The 18,766-nt window shown below is 39.1% G+C and overlaps 1 protein-coding gene across 2 annotated transcripts in view; it reads right to left on the reverse strand.

Moving 5' to 3' along the window:
* Positions 1 to 738: 738 nt before the first annotated feature.
* SLFN12L (schlafen family member 12 like) overlaps positions 739 to 18,766 on the reverse strand; it is a 58,913-nt gene continuing 40,885 nt past the window's right edge. The window contains exons 3-5 of one of the 2 annotated variants that reach the window (XM_025362398.1): positions 5,524 to 6,602; positions 4,478 to 4,588; positions 739 to 1,381 (exon numbers count right to left, since the gene is read on the reverse strand). In XM_025362398.1, the coding sequence (XP_025218183.1) occupies positions 831 to 1,381; positions 4,478 to 4,588; positions 5,524 to 6,602 (1,741 nt within the window). In that variant the 3' untranslated portion in view covers positions 739 to 830. The remainder of the gene's footprint in view (positions 1,382 to 4,477; positions 4,589 to 5,523; positions 6,603 to 18,766) is intronic. The other variant, XM_025362399.1, reaches the window with a different exon arrangement.

The raw sequence follows: 18,766 nt of genomic DNA on the forward strand, positions 1-18,766 counted from the left end.
GGGAGGTCAAGGCTGCAATGAGCTATGACCACACCACTGCACTCCAGCCTGCGACAACTCTTGACCTCAAGTGATCCACCCACCTCGGCAAGTTCTCCATTTTGATTAATCTCTTCATTGGCTGAATTTCATTGCAATGTAGTTTTCAAGAAGATATTGGAGAACTATGTTTTCCATGTCCATTGGATAAGAATGTCGGATATTTCCTTTATAGTCAAATGACATCTTGGTATGGCAAAACATGTGTAGATAATTAATTTTCCTAATATCCCTTAAGGAATATCTATAAAGAACTTACGAAGAAGTGAACATAGGCTAATCCCAGTTTTCCAACATCACGTCAAGTTGCTTAACTTGCAAAGTTTTCAAAGACGTTTTTTTAGAGAATTAGAGAATGTTATCAAATATATAATAAAAAATATCTCTGTAGCCTAGTCCATCTTCCATGATCCAAGTGAGCATTGGACAAGATTTAAACATCCTTATCTATACTGATTATCTGGGAGACACTGGAAAATGTCAAAGGCGAATTGGTCTGTAAAAGAATTGATTCTCTGGCCGGGCGCGGTGACTCACATCTGTACTCCTAGCACTTTGGGAGGCTGAGGCGGGTGGATCACGATGTCAGGAGTTCAAGACCAGCCTGGTCAAGATGGTGAAACCCCATCTCTACTAAAAATACAAAACAAAATAGCCGGGTGTGGAGGCGGGCACCTGTAATCCCAGCTACTCAGGAGGCTGAGGCAGGGAATTGCTTGAATCCAGGAGGCAGAGGTTGCAGTGAGCCAAGATCATGCCACTGCACTCCAGTCTGGGCAACAGAACGAGATTCATCTTAAGAAAAAGCAAACAAACAAAAACAAAATGAACAAACAAACAAACAAAAAGATTTGATTCTCCTCAGGTAAGATATTTGAAAGAGCCTCTTCCAAGTCTTTCACTGTTCGAGTTGTTGTCCGATAGTAGGATTCAGGGTAAATTACTTGCAAGTTTAAATCATACTGGCAGCTTGTCTTGCCTTCAGGACTCAAGTAGAAGATCTTTGTCATGACACACACTTTTTCAGTGTAACCACCAATTTTTGCCAGTTTCTGTTTTAAAGTTTGGGCAGTTTGTGTAGAATAGCCTTTAAACTCCTCATCCTGTACCGTGTGGAAGGTGTATAGGACTGGAGGCTTGTCCTGGGAAATCAGAAGAGCATCACAGAGGACTTTGTGGTTCTCTTGCAAGCCCAGATCCAAAGACCAGCTCCTAGAGAAGATTAGTGAGCCCTTACTGACAGAGCCCATTTCTTCACATATTAATTGCTCAAGTCCTTCATGCTGTGAGAACAGATTTCTGCAGAGGGTTTCTGGAGTACAAGTTATCTTTTCTGATAGCCCTAGATGGGGAAATAATGATAAATTATAAAAGATTGAGAACTTCCAACTTAAGCCATGGATACAAAGCAGCTTGTATCAGATTAATTCTCCCACCAAAAGCAACTATAAAAGCTGTGTAAAAGTGTATCAGGGCCAAGCATGGTTGCTCACACTTGTAATAACAACACTTTGGGAGGCAGAGGCAGGAGAATCACTTGTGCCGAGGTGTTCAACACCAGTCTAGGCAACATTGTAAGACCTCTTCTCTACAAAAAGGTTAAAAAGTTAGCCAAGCATGGTAGTGCATGTTGGTAGTCCCAGCTACTCAGGAGGCTGAGGTGGGAGGATCACTTGAGCCCAGGAAGTTGAGGCTGCAGTGAGCTGAGATCATGCCACTGCACTCCAGCCTGGGCAACAGGGTGAGACCCTGTCTCAAAAAAAATATACATTTATATATATATTTTAAAATTTATATATATATGTATATATATAACATAAAACTATTATTTAAAGGACTGGAGAGCAACCAATACAAGCAGGACTTAAAGGTCTACAATCTTTAATAGAGAAGAAGCACAGGAAGTAGCTTCACATTCACCTCTGCTTTTTCCCTAAGGAGATTTTCCATATCACAGCATTGGTAAATAGAGCCCACACAGAAATCAGCAGTTTTACTAGGCTAAAGAAAAAAGAGGTCAGAATTCAGGGCGGCCAGAGGAGCTGGGATTTCAGAAGCAAAATTCCAGAGAAGATGAAACTGCAGAGAAGCCAAAATCTACCTACAAATTTCCCTCAACTCACTGGCTAATACAGGTGAGACGAAACACAGAAGAAAATATAAACTGGGGCTGGGTGCAGTGGCTCATGCCTGTAATCCCAGCACTTAGGAGACAGAGGCAGGTGGACTGCTTGAGCCCAGGAGTTTGAGACCAGCCTGGGCAACATGGTAAAATCCTGTCTCTACAAAAAATACAAAAATTAGCTGCAGTTAACTGTAATCATGCTACTGCATTCCAGCCTGGGCAACAGTGTGAGACCCTGTCACAAAAAGAAGGGAAGGGAAGGGAGGGGAGGGGAGGGAGGGGAGGGGAAGGGAAGGCAAAGGGAAGGGGAAGGGAAGGGGAAAGGAAAGGAAAGGAAAGGAAAGGAAAGGAAAGGAAAGGAAAGGAAAGGAAAGGAAAGGAAAGGAAAGGAAAGGAAAGGAAAGGAAAGGAAAGGAAAGGAGAAAATATCAACTGATCAACTGGGAGATTAAAGAGCTGAACATCAATTTCATCAGCTTCATGGTGCTCAGGAGACACAAATTGGAATTCAACTCCCAGCCAAGTAGAGGGGTCTTGGTAAATATCCCAGACTTTAAGACCCCAGAAGAGCCATCACCTAGTAATTGTGCAAAATTAAAAGCTACTATACCTAGAAAAGCATAAAACAAAACTTCAAAAGAATAAAAGTAATCACTGGTGCTCTACCTGCCTGCCAAAAAAAAAAAAAAAAAACACATGTGTAACCCTATCTGGAGAAATGCAACATCTACTGAAGTCTCTACAATTTGTAATCCATGATACTATACAAAATTAAGAGACAGGATAAAAATCAGAACAAATTACTAGAAAATAAGAGAAAAACTGGATGAGAGAAAAAGACTGGCAAGTGCTTCAGATATTGGAGTCATCAAAGAGGGACTTTAAAATTACTATAATATCTTTTTTAAAAGCCCCCAAAAGATAAAATAGATGAAAAGATAAAGATATCCTGATTCTCTTACAGGCTCAGAAAATTGAAATCAATGGATAAAAATCATCAGGGGTTTGATACCCTTAAGCCCCGCTTTGTTCAAGGGTCAATTGTATGTAGTAATATCCCAGAGGTAGCGTGACAGACCAGTGGGTGAAACTGAGTTTTCAGTAACTGGATCTAGGAAAAGTGGTTATCCACATGGGATAAAATGAAATAGCCCCCTACATCACTGCTTATGGATGTGGATTATATACTTAAATGTTAAGTGCAAAATTTTAAAATTTTTAAAAGAAAATAAACAGAAATATCTTGATAACCCCAGGGTAGGGAAAGATCTCTTATACAAGGCACAAAGAGCACTAAACCACAAAATTTTCAAATGGTAAGTTTGACTATATCCAATTTAAAACTACTAAGGAGAATATGCCTTGCAAAAAGAAAAAATGCAAGTCATGAACTTGGAGAAGACATCTGAAATCCGTAATATCTGTGACTAAATGAGAATTTTATGTTAGAATATGTGAATTGCTCCTAGAAATCAGTAAGTAAAAGACAAAACCTATTACAAAAATGAGGAAAAGACAGAATCGCCACTTCATAGAAGATACAATATCTTCTATGGCAATAAGCATATGGAGAGGTGCTCAACCCAATCAATAACCAGGGAAAGGCATATCAAAAAGAGATAGCATTTTATACCCATTTGACTGAGGGAGAAAAGAAGTTCAAGAGGTGAACAAGCAGAAAGATGAAGAGAGAAGTCTGGCATTGGAAGAGATGTGGCATTTCCAATATATTGCTGGTGGGAGTAAAGTGAGCCACCTACTTTGGAAATTATCTTATTGGCATTATCTTATTACTTAAATATTCACACACTGCCTGAACCAACAATTCTACCCCTACTTAGGCACCCAAGAGAAACTCTTGCACGTGTGCATCAAAAGACTGAATAAGAATATTAACGGTAACACTGTTCACGTAGCAGAAAACAGGAAATAACTCATTGCCTATCAACAACAACAGGTGAATAAATCAGAGATGCTGAGTATTTCCTCAGTAACTGAATATAGCCATGCCTGAAGCTGGGTGCCAGTCCAGACTGCTCAGTGACATGATGTATATTCTTCCTTTTCTGCTTAAACTAAGCTGAATGGGGTTGCTCTGATTTTCAAGTAAAGAAGTTTCTATTACACCAAGAAAATTATAATCCAAAGCTAAAGAAATAGAATTTGACAAATTCAATGACTAAAAACACCAAAGAATTTCCATAAACACAAGAATGTGTTTCCATAGCAAATGTCAAGACAGAGCTAGTTTGAAGAGGAGGAGGCTTAAACATAGTCACACCAACAACTCCATGAAAGCCAGAATTAAACTACCTGGAAGGTGATATCTCCGTGGCTGAATTTTGAAGTTAATATATTCACGAAGAGGACAACTCTGGGAGACAGGCGATGATGTACTCGCTGGAGAGGGCAGTTCTTCATATGCTATGGAATAATATTAGAAAACAAAATCACACGCTTAATTTGGCACAAGAGAGATTCAACCTAAGTAATGAAAAGTCTACTTAGAACTGACCCTGCATTCCCAATACAAAATATTAGATATTGTGGTTACATATTGTGGTTAGATTCCTAGGTCAGATACAAATTGTAAAATTAACCCTTGATGCTGCTGAAACGCTCTATACTTGGAATGAAACTTAACAGTAAAAATGCTTTGATAGCAACTTAATACATTGCCATATAACTGACTTTATTTTAAAAGAAGTTAAAATTAGAAGAATGTGATGGCTAGTGAAGGAAAGCTGGGTTTTATGCAGATTCTGAGGGACAAGCTTGCATTTTCAGAGATTTTTGTTAAATTGCTAGTTCTGGTCTAATTTCACTGGAGTCTTTCCTTTTCCAAAACCAGATAAAATCTCAGCATTATTCTTCGCTCATTGGTACAACTTAGGGTTACTCTTTGGCTCATATATGTGAGAGGAAGAGGGAAAAGGCTTTACAGGAAATAAATGGAAAGGGGGTAAAGAAAGATGAAAGAGCAAGTAAGTAAAAGAGTAAGTGTTCCCGAAAGAAAGCAATGGTTAGTTACAGAAACTAAGCTCTGAAAGAAAAAGGAAAAGAATTGAACAGGCTTTCCTTGAAAGTGAGCAAAGATGTGGTAGAGAAGAAACATCTAGATCTTTGCATCAGATAAGGCTACTAAGAGTAGATATTTACTTATTGTATGAAATATCTGTCTTCTAAGTGTGTAGAAGAAAACAAGAGGCAGGGAAGTATTGATTATATCCACCAGAGATTAGTAAATTAGATGTTGAAATTTGAAGACTTTTAATCTCGTCCCTAATCCCAAAGATACAATAAAACCTTCCTGCCACCCAAGCCAAATGTGTCCTTATTGCCAATCCTCCTTCCTCAACCTCGTTCTGAATCCACCATGAACTGGATCCATTCCTTCTCGGTCAGCTGCTTCACTCTGTTATCTTTCACATGCCAGGAATCAGGCTTTTTAGCAAACACTGCACAGCAGAAGCGCTCCACTCTGAGTGCATACACATATCCACAAAGACTTCCTTTATCATATACTCCAAGGAATTTGCATAAGTAATTTATCGTCCCCTTCTCCATACAGAAGTGATGCACGGGCAGTTTCCCAATGGAATGTTTTGTTACTTCTTCTAACTTAGTAAGGTAACTCTTCTCTGATTTAAAGCCAATTATTTCTTTATCTTTATTTAGACCAACGAATAAATATCCTCCATCAGTATTTGCAAATGCAGAAACATATTGAGGGAGAATCTCTCTAATTCGTTGTAACAACTTTTCTGTTGAGAAGTTTTTAATTTCAACGTGTGTGGATTCAGTAAAGTTCAATTTTTCTTTATAATTAAGTTCTGTTCTGTTAAAAAAATCAGCAGCCAAGGCTTCCATGTTACTTTCTTCTTGTACATCAACACAGGCCCTCTTTGCGGGCAATTCTGGTCTTAAATATGCTCTCCCTCCAGTTTTTTCCTTGTCTTTGAGGAACTCCAGTGCAGCAGAAGCATTCATGACTTTTGCAGACGTTACATCTCTCTTGTACAAACTGGAGCTCAACGTGGCAATCTGCAGACTAGAGGTGTCCAGGCTCCATGATTTCACAAAAATGTGAAAGTAGTTACCATTCTGCATGAAGTCCAGGAAATTAGGAACAAATGGCAGCATATTACTAAAAGAATTTTCCAAATCTAGTCCTATTCCATCTTTTTTGTAACTATAGTCTTCATTCTCAACTTCAGCCTTGATCACTCCCCCTCCAGAATTCAGCAGAGCACACACAGCTCGTGAGATATTTTCATTCTGCTGTTTACTCAGTTGACGATCCTTCATTTTGTTTCTATTGTTCTCTCCAAGAGTGACTCTTCCCACATTTAGAACCAGCTCAGCATAATTTGTGTCTAAATCAATACTGATGTTCATTTTCCCAGCAGTTAAGCAGTTTCCAAGCAGGAGTTCCTTTCTGTAAAATAGACAGAGCCGTTAGAATAGGAGCTAAACCAGAGAGACAGCAAATTCTGCATTATGAGGCAAACACAGAAAAATCCTTTACTGTATATTTTCCACTAGACTGGTAAGTATATGAGTCTGAGATAACTAATTTCTGACAAATTTTGAGCTCAGGCTGTCATAATTTATACGCCTACTGAATTTTCAAATTTGTTACAACTGTTTTATATGATCTTATTCTAATAATTTTAATTTTGTCTTTATATGTCCTTGTGTCCTTTCTCATCACTAATATTGTACAATTTGTTTTCTCTTTTCTTTCTTTAAGTAAATCCCTGGAGGGATTCTACGTTTTTATCTTCCCAGTGGACCAGGTTTTAGTCATACATATTATTTCTGCTTTACTTTTTATTTTAGTAATTTCAGCTTTTACCTTCATTGATTATCTCCTTTTACGGGAAATCCTTTTGGAAAACTGCCAGATAGGGTCTAAGAGAGTCCAGCAATAAAAATCTTAATTATTTTTTATTCTTATAAGAATGAATTAGATTCACAAATGTTGGGCATTGATCTCAAGCAAAGCAGAACAACTCACTGTGCCCTTTCCCTATCAAACATCCATGTTTTAAATGAGGTAATTGTGGGTGGCAAGCCACCCAGGTGCCAAGGCAAGAGACCAAGGGCACTAGCTGTTCCAGTATAATAAAGAAAAAATATAGAATTAAGAATAGGTATACTAAAAATAGATTATAGATATGATTATATATGATTATCATTAATCATTAGTTTGTAGGATTATTCTTTATTCCAATACTATAATAATCTTTGTTCTACAATTATAACCTAGAAAAAAACAGGCCATACAGAGATAGGAGCTGAAGGGACACAATGAGAAGTGACCAGAAGACAAGAGTGTGAGCCCTCTGTCACGCCCCGACAGGGCCATCAGAGGGCTCCCTGGTCTACTGGTAACGCCAGCACCTGGGAAGGCACCTGTTACCTAGCGGACCTTGGTCTAGCGGTAGCGTCAGTGCCTGGGGAAGGCACCCATTACTCAGCAGACCGGGAAAGGGAGTCTGCCTTCCCCAGGGGAGTTAGAGAAGACTGCTCCACCACCTCTTGTGGAGCAGCCATCTGGAGGCCTAACCATCTCCCTATGATGCTGTGCCTCAGCAGTCACGTTCCTGGTCCACTTTCAAGTTTCACGCTGTACACCTGGCTCTGCCTTCTAGATAGCAGTAGCAGAATTAGTGAAAGTACTAAAAGTCTTTGAAATGCATAGAAAAAATAATGGCATGAGCTGTCCTCTCTCTGCCTTGGCTACCAAACAGGGAAGGGCCCCCTGTCCAGTGGACACGTGACTCACGTGACCTTACCTATCATTGGAGATGGCTCACACTCCTTACCCTGCCCCCTTGTCTTGTATCCAATAAATAACAGTGCAGCCTGGCATTCAGGGCCACTACTGGTCTCCACACCTTGGTGGTAGTGGCCCCCTGGCCCAGTTGGTTTTGTTCTATCTCTTTGTCCTGTGTCTTTATTTCTATGATGTCTCATCTCCACACATGAGGAGAAAAACCCACAGACCCTGTAGGACTGGACCATACAGGTAATATTGGTTTTTTTGTTTGTTTGTTTTGTTTTGTGACGGAGTTTTGCTCTTGTTGCCTAGGCTGGAGTGCAATGGCACAATCTCAGGTCACTGCAACCTCCGCCTCCTGGGTTCAAGGGATTCTCCTGCCTCAGCCTCCCAAGTAGCTAGGATTACAGGCACCTGCCACCTGGCTACTTTTTTTTTTTTTTTTTTTTGGATTTTTAGTAAAGACAGGGTTTCACCATGTTGGCCAGGCTGGTCTCCAACTCCTGACCTCAGATGATCCGCCTGCCTCAGCCTCCCAAAATTCTGGGATTACAGGTGTGAGCCACCATGCCCAGTCAAGGTAATATTCTTATATACAAAACACCTGTGCCCTACCTTGAATGTTTGTGTCTTCCCAAAATTCATATGTTGAAATTCTAATGTCCAACATGATGGGGCCTTTGGAAAGTGATTAGATTAAAGGGTGGATCCCTCATGAATGAGATTAGTACTCTTCTAAAAGGGACCTTAGAAAGCTAGCGATGGCAGCCTGCCATCACAAAAGCAGAAGCAGGGAGATGCAGTTAGGGCTGCACACTTTCTGGAGCCCATGGGAGCCCTGCCTCTTCCAAGCTGGGATGTGAGCTTCCCAGGTGCTTCTGCAGCCACCCAGACCACCACTGTAGACCCAGGCTTTCCGCTCTAAGGAGCATGCTGGAATCCTGCCCCACAACCCTGCCCCATGCAGCTGCAGTCACCCAAGTTGAGATTGCAGATTCAGGCATCCCTGCACTCTTGGGGCCTGGGAAGACCCCCCTGCCCTCGCAGGCTCAGAAGTGGCTGCTCCCACTGCCTGGCTTCTCCTTCTCCCTGCTACCAATGCCCACTCTGGTCTGAGAGCAAAGACTAGCCAAACTCCGGAGACATAAATGGAGTGGGAGGCAGACAGATTCCTGGGTCAAAGGAAGCAGTCCCTGGTAGGGCCACATCTTCAGGGCCTGAAGGCTGGGGACCAGGCTGCCAGTCCTGTGGACTGTGGGGGCTTGTGGTGCCTCTTCTGGGGCTGCATGTGGACTGATGGCACACACTTTCTCCACTCTGAGGTCCATAAAAGCCTTGGGCTCAGCCAGAGCAGGGTCAGAGGAGGAAGAGATGAAGAGAGGACCAACTTCAGAGAGGAACTACCCTCTCTGCTGATAGCAGGAGACGACAGGACAACCAGCTGCAGAGAGGAACTATCCTCTCTGCTGAGAGCTTCAGAGACCTGCAGAGACATTGGGACTACAGCTGCAGAGAGGAGCAACTGTCCCCAGGGCCTCCTCTCTGCTGAGAGCAGCAGACGTAGGAAGGACCAGTAGCAGAGAGAAGCTACCCTCCCCAGGGCCTCCCCTCTGCTGACAGCTGAACATTCCACGGGATGACCTGCCTACAGAGAGGAGCTACTCACTGCAGGTCTCCGTTGAGCTGTCCTAACACTTAATAAAATTCATCTTCGTCTTGTTCACCCTTCATTTGTCTGCATACCTCATTCTTCCTGGACACAGGACAAGAACTCTGGCAAAGGTGCCACCAGCCACAGAGGTTTCTGGCCAGAAAATCGACACCCCAAAGATCCCGTAACACTAGTTCACCCCTTCTGCCATACGAAAAACACAGAAGAAGTTGACAGTCTGCAATTGGAAGAGGGTCCTCACTAGAATCCAATGATGCTGGTATCTTGATCTTGGACTTCCCAGCCTCCAGAACTGTGAGTAATAAATTTCTGGTATTTAAAAGCCACCCAGTTTATGGCATTTTGTTATGGCAGGCTGACTAGACTAAGACAGTGTGCTTTAGTCTATGTATACCTAATCCATTAGCTCTTTTCCTTTAAAATCTATTGGGATCACTGTATTGCTATAGACGAAAATCTAAAAATATTGTAGGTTTGTCAAGTGGCCTAGAGACAGTTGAGAGTAAAGTCCATCATAGGTAGTAATCACTACACTAGGAAAGGGCTATAAAGGGGTCAGAATATTCCTGTCCACTGCTAGACCAATATCATGCAGATACTCAGCTAAGGTTGTGGATACCACCTGTGTCTCTATTAATTTCTGATCATGTGTAAACAATAATAAAATTGAGGCCCCAGATCATTTGGACAACTGGGGTTACATCAAGAGAATTTATATGCAAATCATGGTAGTAACATACAGAGGGAAAAAGTACCATCTATTCCATATAACATTTAACAATTTACAGGGACCAGACTAGATGTTCAATAAATGACACAACTCCTTGTGCACCAGAGTAGTCACCACTCCACATGTGATTTGGGGACTCTGTGCTTTTGCATAGGTGTGCTCTGAGACTCTAACGTTTTCCTCCACCTTTGTCGCCTGATAAACTCTTTATCATCCATCCCAGAACTCCCATATTTGTCCTTCACTCTCTGCTACTCCCACTGAGCTTTGTACTTGTACTCGGCACTAATTTCACCATAGATCTAGGGAAATATTTAGAAACAAAGCAGTGAAGTGGCCAGAGCAGTTGTTTTCTTTTCTTTTTTTTTTTTCACTCAAGCAATTATTTTATTCTAATAAATAATTTCAGAATTACATAAAATTCATAGTTAATGAAAACATAGCAAATAATTAGGATTTAACTTCTATACAGAAATGAATGAGCTCAAATATTAATTTAATTTTAGAAATTAAAGAAATTTTATATGGAAACTTTAGAAACATAAAGTTTGACCTCATAATAATTCTCACTGGAATGTGTTTAAAGTAGTAACTTTATAGTCCTATAGTGCTATTGATAACATTTTGGATATTCAGGTTAGTGAACATCATTTTTTCCCAATTTTAATAAGATTTCCTAAAACTGCAGCAACGTAGTTTCTTTCAACTTTGAGTTAAATGTCTTTCTATGACTGCTTGAATAGTTCGCAACCTCCAGCATAAATGGGTTAACTATTCATAGATATTACTTTATATGGAGTTAAAAATATAAGAGGTAATCAGACTCACACTTTGTGTAATCAAAAATTTCATAGTTATCCAAATATAATTTACTTTATAATATAGTTACATAAATGTTGATTGTAAAACTTCCTCATTTTTGTTCATATATCTATTTTTTCCCATTACCTAATAAAAATTGTCCTATTTAATAAGCTACTAAATCTAAGGTTTGTGTAAAATTTTAAAATATTACTCCTTCTATCTTCTTTATCTTTTCAGTTGTTTTCAAACTGCAGGAAATCAAGCAAGGACTCCTAATCATGTAAGATACCAGAAGGAGAAGCTTTGGTTCAGTTCCCACCTTAGACATTGAACCTCAGGGGGTTCAAAGCACTTTCTGTGTTCTGGAATGCCCTCCTTGAAATTATCTAAGCCATTTTCAGTGCCAGGTACCAATCAGCACCAGCAGTGTCATCCTGGCAGGGTGCCCCAGACTGGACAGAACTACTCACATCCCCATTCCTTCCATTTGGGAAACTCAATGGCCCTTCACCCAAGAAATCCTGGGACTTGTGCCTGTGAGGTTGTCCTAGGACCTCATGGCTAGGTCCTATTCCAGGAGAATAGCCTGGCAAGTGCATTGCTCTCACCACCTGGAGCAGGATTTCTTTCACAGGATCAAGTCAGATTGGATTGCCAGGATGGTGCTGATAATGCTGATTTGGGTTGATTCAAATTGTTTATATTGACAGAGGCGCACAAAAAAATATTTACTCAGGTAAAATTTATTACTGAAGCCATCTGGTCCATGGCTTTTCGTGGTTGGGTTTTTGATTACTGATTCTATCTCCTTACTAGACATAGGTCTATTCGGATTTTTTGGCTTTTCCTGATTCAGTGTTGGTAGGTGATGTGTTTCTAGGAATTTGTCCATTTCATCTAGGTTATTTGATTTGTTGGCATACAATTTTTCACAGTACACTCTTATAATCCTTTTGATTTCTATAAAATCAATAGTAATGTCCCTTCTTTCATTTCTGATTTTAGTTGAGATTTTTCTTTCATTAGTCTAGCTAAAGGTTTGTCAATCTTGATCTTTTCAAAAAACCAACTCTTGATTTTTCATTAATTTTTCCTACATATTTTGACTTTTTATATAGTCATTCTGACTAGTATGAGATGGTATTTCATTGTGATTTCACTTTGCAGCTCTCTGGTGACTAGTGATGTTGACATTTTTCACGTTTGTTAGCAACTTGTATGTCTTCTTTTGAGAAGTTTCTGTTCATGCCCTTTGCTCATTTTTTAAATGAAGTTGTTTGGTTTTTTCCTGATTCATTTAAGTTCCCTATAGATTCTGGATATTAGTCTTTTGTTGGATGCATGATTTGCAAACATTGTCTCCCATTCTACAAGTTCTCTGTTTACTCTGTTGAGACTTTTGCTGTGCAGAAGCTGTTTAGTTTAATTAGGTCTCATTTGTCTATCTTTGATTTTGTGGCATTTGCTTTTGACATCTTTATTATAAATTATTTGCCTAAGGCAATGTCTAGAAGAGTATTTCCTAGGTTTTCTTCTAGAACTTTTATAGTTTGTGGTCTTACATTTAAGTCTTAATTTTGAGTTAATTTTTGTATATGGTGAGAGATAGGGATTCAGTTTCATTCTTCTGCATATGGTTAGCCATTTATTGAATAGGGTGTCCTTTCTCCATTGGTTATTTTGGTGGACTTTATCAAAGATGAGTTGGTTGTAGGTGTGAAGCTTTATTTCAGGGGCCTCTATTCTGTTCCATTGGTCTATGTGTCTATTTTTGTATTAGTACTATGTTTTGGTTACTGTAGCCTTGAAGTGTAGTTTGAAATGCAGTAATGTGATGTAAGGCTCCCTACCCATTTTGTTCTTTTTGTTTAGGATTGCCTTGGCTATTCAGGCTCTTTTTTGGTTGCATACACATTTTAAAATCATTTTTTCTAATTCTGTGAAAATAACATTGGTAATTTCATAGGAATAGCATTGAATCTGTAGATTGTTTTGGAGAGTGTGAACATTTTAATGTTATTGATTCTTCCAACCCATGAGCATGGAATGCTTTTGCTTTTGTTTGTGTTATCTGTGATTTCTTTCAGCAGTGTTTGATAGCTTTCCTCATAAAGTTCTTTCACCTCCTTGATTAGGTGTATTCTTAAGCTTATTTTCCTTTGGCTACTATAAATGGGATTATGTTTTTTATCTGGTTCTCAGCTTGAACATTATTGTTGTATAGAAATGCCACTGATTTTGTACATTTATTTATTTATTTATTTATTTATTTTATTTTGAGATGGAGTCTTGCTCTGTCACCCAGGCTGGGGTGCAGTGGCGCAATCTCGGCTCACTGCCAACTCCACCTCCTGAGTTCACGCCATTCTCCTGCCTCAGCCTCCTGAATAGCTGGGACTACAGGCGCCCACTATCATGCCCGGCCAATTTTTTTTTTTTTTTTTTTTTTTTTTTTGTATTTTTTAGTAGAGACGGAGTCTCACCATGTTAGCCAAGATGGTCTCGATCTCCTGACCTCGTGATCTGCCCACCTAGGCCTCCCAAAGTGCTGGGATTACAGGCATGAGCCACCGTGCCTGGCCTGTACATTTATTTTTTATCCTGAGAATTTGCTGAAGACATTCATCAGGTCTAGGAGTTTTTGGCAGAATCTTCAGGGTTTTCTAGGTCTACAATCATATCATCAGCAAAGACAGATAATTTGACTCCCTCTTTTCCTATTTGGATTACTTTTATTTCTTTTTCTTGCCGGATTGCTCTGGCTAGGACTTCAGTATTATGTTGAATAGGAATGGTGAGAGTAGATGTCATGATACTGTTCTAGTTCATAAGGGAAATGCTTCCAGCATTTTCCTGTTTAGTATAATGTTAGCTGTGGATTTTCTCATAGATGGCTGTTGTTATTTTGAGGGCTGTTCCTTCAATGTCTGGTTTGTTGAGAGTTGTTAATCACAAAGGGATGTTGGATTTTATTGAATGCTTTTTCTGTGTCTATTGGGATGATCACATAGTTTTTCTTTTAATTCTGTTTCTGTGGTGAATCACATTTATTGATCTGCATATGTTGAACCATTCTTGCACCCCAGGAATAAAGCCCACTTGATTGTGGTGAATTAGCTTTTTGATGTGCTGCTGGAATCAGTTTTCTAGAATTTTGCTGAGGGTTTGTGCATCTATGTTTATCAGAGATATTGACCTGTAGTTTTATTTTTTCTTCTGTCCTTGTCAGATTGTGGTATCAGGATATACTGATTTCATAGAATATGATTTAGGGAGGAGTCTTCCTACTCAATTTTTTAGAACAGTTTCAGTTGGATTGGTGCCAGGTCGTTTTGTACCTCTGGTAGAATTTGTCTGTGTATCCATCTTGTCTAGGGCTTTTTTTGGTTGGTCGATTTTTTATTACTCATTGAATTTCCTTACTCATTATCTATCTGTACAGGATTGCTGCTTCTTCCTGGTTCATTCTTAGAGGTTGTGAGTTTCCAGGAATTTATCCGTTTTCTCTAGATTTTCTTTTCTTTTCTTTCTTTCCTTCTTTCTTTCTTTCTTGCTTGCTTTCTTCTTTCTTTTTTTTTTTTTAACAGGGTCTCACTCTATCACGTAGGCTGGAGTGCTGTGGTACAATCAAGGTTCACTGTAGCCTCGAACTCCTGGGCTCAAATGATTCTCCAACCTCAGCCTCCTGAGTAGCTGGGACTACAGGCATGTGCCACCACACCTGGCTAACTTTTTTAATTTTTTTGGTAGAGACAGAGTCTCACCATGTTGCCCAGGCTGCTCTTGAGCTCCCGGGCTCAAGCAATCCACCTACCTCAGCCTCCCAAAGTGCTGGGATTATAGGTGTGAGCCACTACACCCAGCCATTTCCTCTAGATTTTCTAATTTGTGTGCATAGAAATGTTCACAGTAGTCTCTGAAAATCTTTTATATTTCTGTGGGATTGGTCATGGTGGCATCCTTGTCATTTGTGATTCTGCTGATTTAGATCTTCTCTTTTTGTTAATCTAGCTAGTAGACTATCAATTTTGTTTATCCTTTCAAATAATCAAGTATTTGTTTCATTGATCCTTTGTATAAATTTTTGAGTCATAGTTTCTTTAGGTTCTGCTCTGATTTTAGTTATTTTCTTCTGCTAGATTTGGGTTTAGTTGTTCTTGTTTTTCTAGTTCCTTTAGGTGCAAGGTTGGAGTGTTATTTCTTAATACAGGCAGTTAGTGCTATAAACTTTCCTCTTAACACTGCTTTTGCCATATCGCAGAGCTTTTGGTATGTTGTATCTCTATTTTATTTTGTTTCAAAAAACTTTTTGATTTCTGACTTAAATTCATTGCTTACAGCTAAGCATGGTGGCACATGCTTGCAATCCCAGCACTCTGGGAGGCTGAGGTGGGTGGATCACTTAAGCCCAGATGTTTGAGACTAGCCTGGGCAATATGGCAAAACCCGATCTTTACAAAAAATACAATTAGCTGGGCATGGTGACACATGCTTGTAGTCCTAGCTACTCGGGAGGCTGAGATGGGAGGACTGTTTGAGCCTGGGAGGTGGAGGCTGCAGTGAGCCAAGATCATGCCACTGCACTCCAGCTTGGGTAACAGAATAAGACCCTGTCTCAAAAACAAAAGGTAATTATTACATGTTTTCATTATCATAATAATGTTAAAAAGTAAAAAAAAATCATTGTTTGTCCAAAAGTCATTCAGGATTATGTTGTTTAGTTTCCACATATTTGTGTGGTTTTGAGAGTTCCTCTTGGTATTGCTTTCTATTTTTATTCCATTGTGGTCCATGAAGGTGCTTAGTATGATTTTGATTTTTTTGAAATTATTAAAATTTGCTTTATGACCCAGAATGTGGTCAATCTTTCAGTGTGTTCCATGTGCAGATGAGAAGAATGTATATTCTGTGGTTGTTGAGTGGAGTATTCTGTAGATGTCTATTCGGTCCAACTGGTTACATGTCAATCTTAAGTCTAGAATTTATTTGCTAGATTTCTGCCTTGGTGGTCTCTCTAATGTTGTCAGTGGGGTATTGAAGTCTCCCACTATCATTATGTGGCTGTCAAAGTATTTTATTTGGTCTAGAAGTACTTGTTTTATGAATCTGGGTGCTCCAATGTTGAGTGTGTATATATTCAGGATAGTGAAGTCCTCTTGTTGAATTGAATCCTTTATCATTATGTAGTGACCTCTTTTGTCCTTTTTTTTTTTTTTTTTTTTTTTTTTTTTTTTTTTACTATTGTTGACTTAAGGTCTATTTTATCTGATACCAGAATAGTGACCCTTGCTCTTTTTTGTTTTCCATTTGTGTGATAGATATTTCTCGATCCATTTACCTTGAGCCTATGGGTGTCATTACATGCAGGATGGCTCTCTTGAAGACAGCAGAAGGATGGGTCTTGTATTTTTATCCAATTTGCCAGTCTATGTCTTTTAAGTGAGGCATTTAGGCTGCTTACATTCAAGGTTAATTTGATATGTAAGGTTTTATTTCTGTCATAGTGCTGTTAGTTAAATGATTTGTAGTCTCATTTATGCAGTTGCCTTACAGGGTTTGTGGGCTATGTGCTGGCAGCAAGTATCGTTCTTTTGTTTCCATATTTAAAACTCCCTTGAGCATCTCTTGTAGGGCTAGTCTGATGATGCTTAATTCCCTTAGCAATTGTTTGCCTGGGAAATACTTTATTTCTCATTTGCTCATGAAGCTTAGTTTGACAGAATATGAAATTCTTGGCTGGCATTTCTTTTCTTTGAGAATGCTAAGAAGGGGATCCCACTCTCTTTTGGCTTGTAAAGTTTCTGCTGAGAAGTCTGCTGTTAGTCTGATGGGTTTCCCTCTTAGGTAATGTGGCCCTATTCTCTAGCTACTTTTAAGATTTTTTTCTTTTGCATTGACCTTGACTAGTCTGATGACTATGTACCTTGGAGATGGTCATCTTGTATAGCATCTTCTCAAAGGAGTTCTCTGGATTTCTTGTATCTTCATGTCTACCTCTCTAGCAAGATTGGGAAATTTTCCTGAATTATATCATCAACTATGTTTTCCAAGTTGCTTACTGTCTCTTCTCTCTCAGGAATGCCAATAAGTTGTATACTTACTCAATTTACATAATATCGTATTTCTCAAAGGCTTTGTTCTTTTTTATATATTCTTTTTTCTTTGTTTTTGTCTAACTGGTTTGATTTAAAGGAAATGTCTTTGAGTTCTGACATTCTTTCTTCTGTGTCATCTCATATGTTGTTAACACTTCCAACTGTTTTTGAAATTCCTGTAGTGAATTTTTCAATTCCAGAAGTTCTGTTTGTTTCCTTCTTAATATATCTTTGTCATCTTTCAAACCTTGGATCATTTTTCTGTTTTCTTTGTGTTGGATTTCAACTTTCTCTTGAATTTCTTTGCCATTCATCTTTTGAATTCAATATGTGTCATTTCAGACATTTCATTCTGATTACGATTCACTGCTTGGGAGTTACTGGGATCCTTCATAGGAGAAGAAATGCTCTGGCTTTTCGTATTGCCGGAGTTCTCACACTGTTTCTTTCTTATCTGAGAGAGTTGATGTTTCCCCTGTTTTTGAATTTGCTGTTATTTAGATGGGTCTTCTTGATATTTTATTCTTTTTTCCCTTGGGGGTATTACCATGGTATATACCTCCATTATATGGCTCCAATATATGACTCCATTTCTGGGTGTTTTCAGAGTGCCAAGGCTCTGTACAGATTCCCTTGTTGCAGATAGGTTTGTGCAGTGGCTTTCTCAGACATTACTTGTTGTAGTGATGTAATATTGTTTGGTGGTGTAGTTCAGGCTGCAGTCCAGTATATGGTGCTTAAAAGTAAGAGCCAGAGGGTAGGGCTAGGGGCAGAGGCAACAAGAAAGCATGCACTCCTCCATCTCACCTTCAGTGGGGGAGGAGCTGCTGCAGAAGCCCAAGAAACAGTCTTTTTCACCTTTATATTTTCAATGTGGCATTCAGTCACTGGCTAGTATCCTTTCATTTCAACTTGAAAAATTCCCTTTAGCATTTCTTGTAGGGCAGGTCCAATATAACGAACTCTCTGAACTCTTGTTTAGGAATGTCTTAATTTATCCCTCGTTTTTGAAAAGTTTTTGCCAGATATGGAATTCTCAGTTGATAGTTTTTTTGTTTTTGCTTTTTGTTTGTTTGTTTGTTTTTGTTTTTAGTACTTTAAATATATCAGCCTTTTCCCTACTGCCTTTTGGCCTTCAATGTTTCTGCTGAGAACTTGGCGGTTAATCCTATTGAGGACAACTTATACATGATGAGTGTCTTCTCTTTTGCTGTTTCCAAAAGTCTCCCTTTATCTTTGCATATTGACAGTTTGATTATAATGTGTTTTGATGTAGGTCTCTACGGATTTATCCTACTCAGAATTAATTTAGCTTCTTGGAGTTGTAGATTCACATCTTTCATAAAATTTGGGACATTTCCAGCCATTATTTCTTCAAATCATTTATCTGATCCTTTCTCTCTTCTCCTTCTAGGGTTAATATAATGCATATATTGGTGTCCTTGACATTATTCCACAAGTCTCTTGTGCTCTGTAGGCTTTTTTCTTTTTCTTTTTTTTTTTTTAAATGGAGCTT

The sequence above is a fragment of the Theropithecus gelada genome, chromosome 16, assembly GCF_003255815.1.
Source record: "Theropithecus gelada isolate Dixy chromosome 16, Tgel_1.0, whole genome shotgun sequence".
NCBI lineage: Eukaryota > Metazoa > Chordata > Mammalia > Primates > Cercopithecidae > Theropithecus > Theropithecus gelada.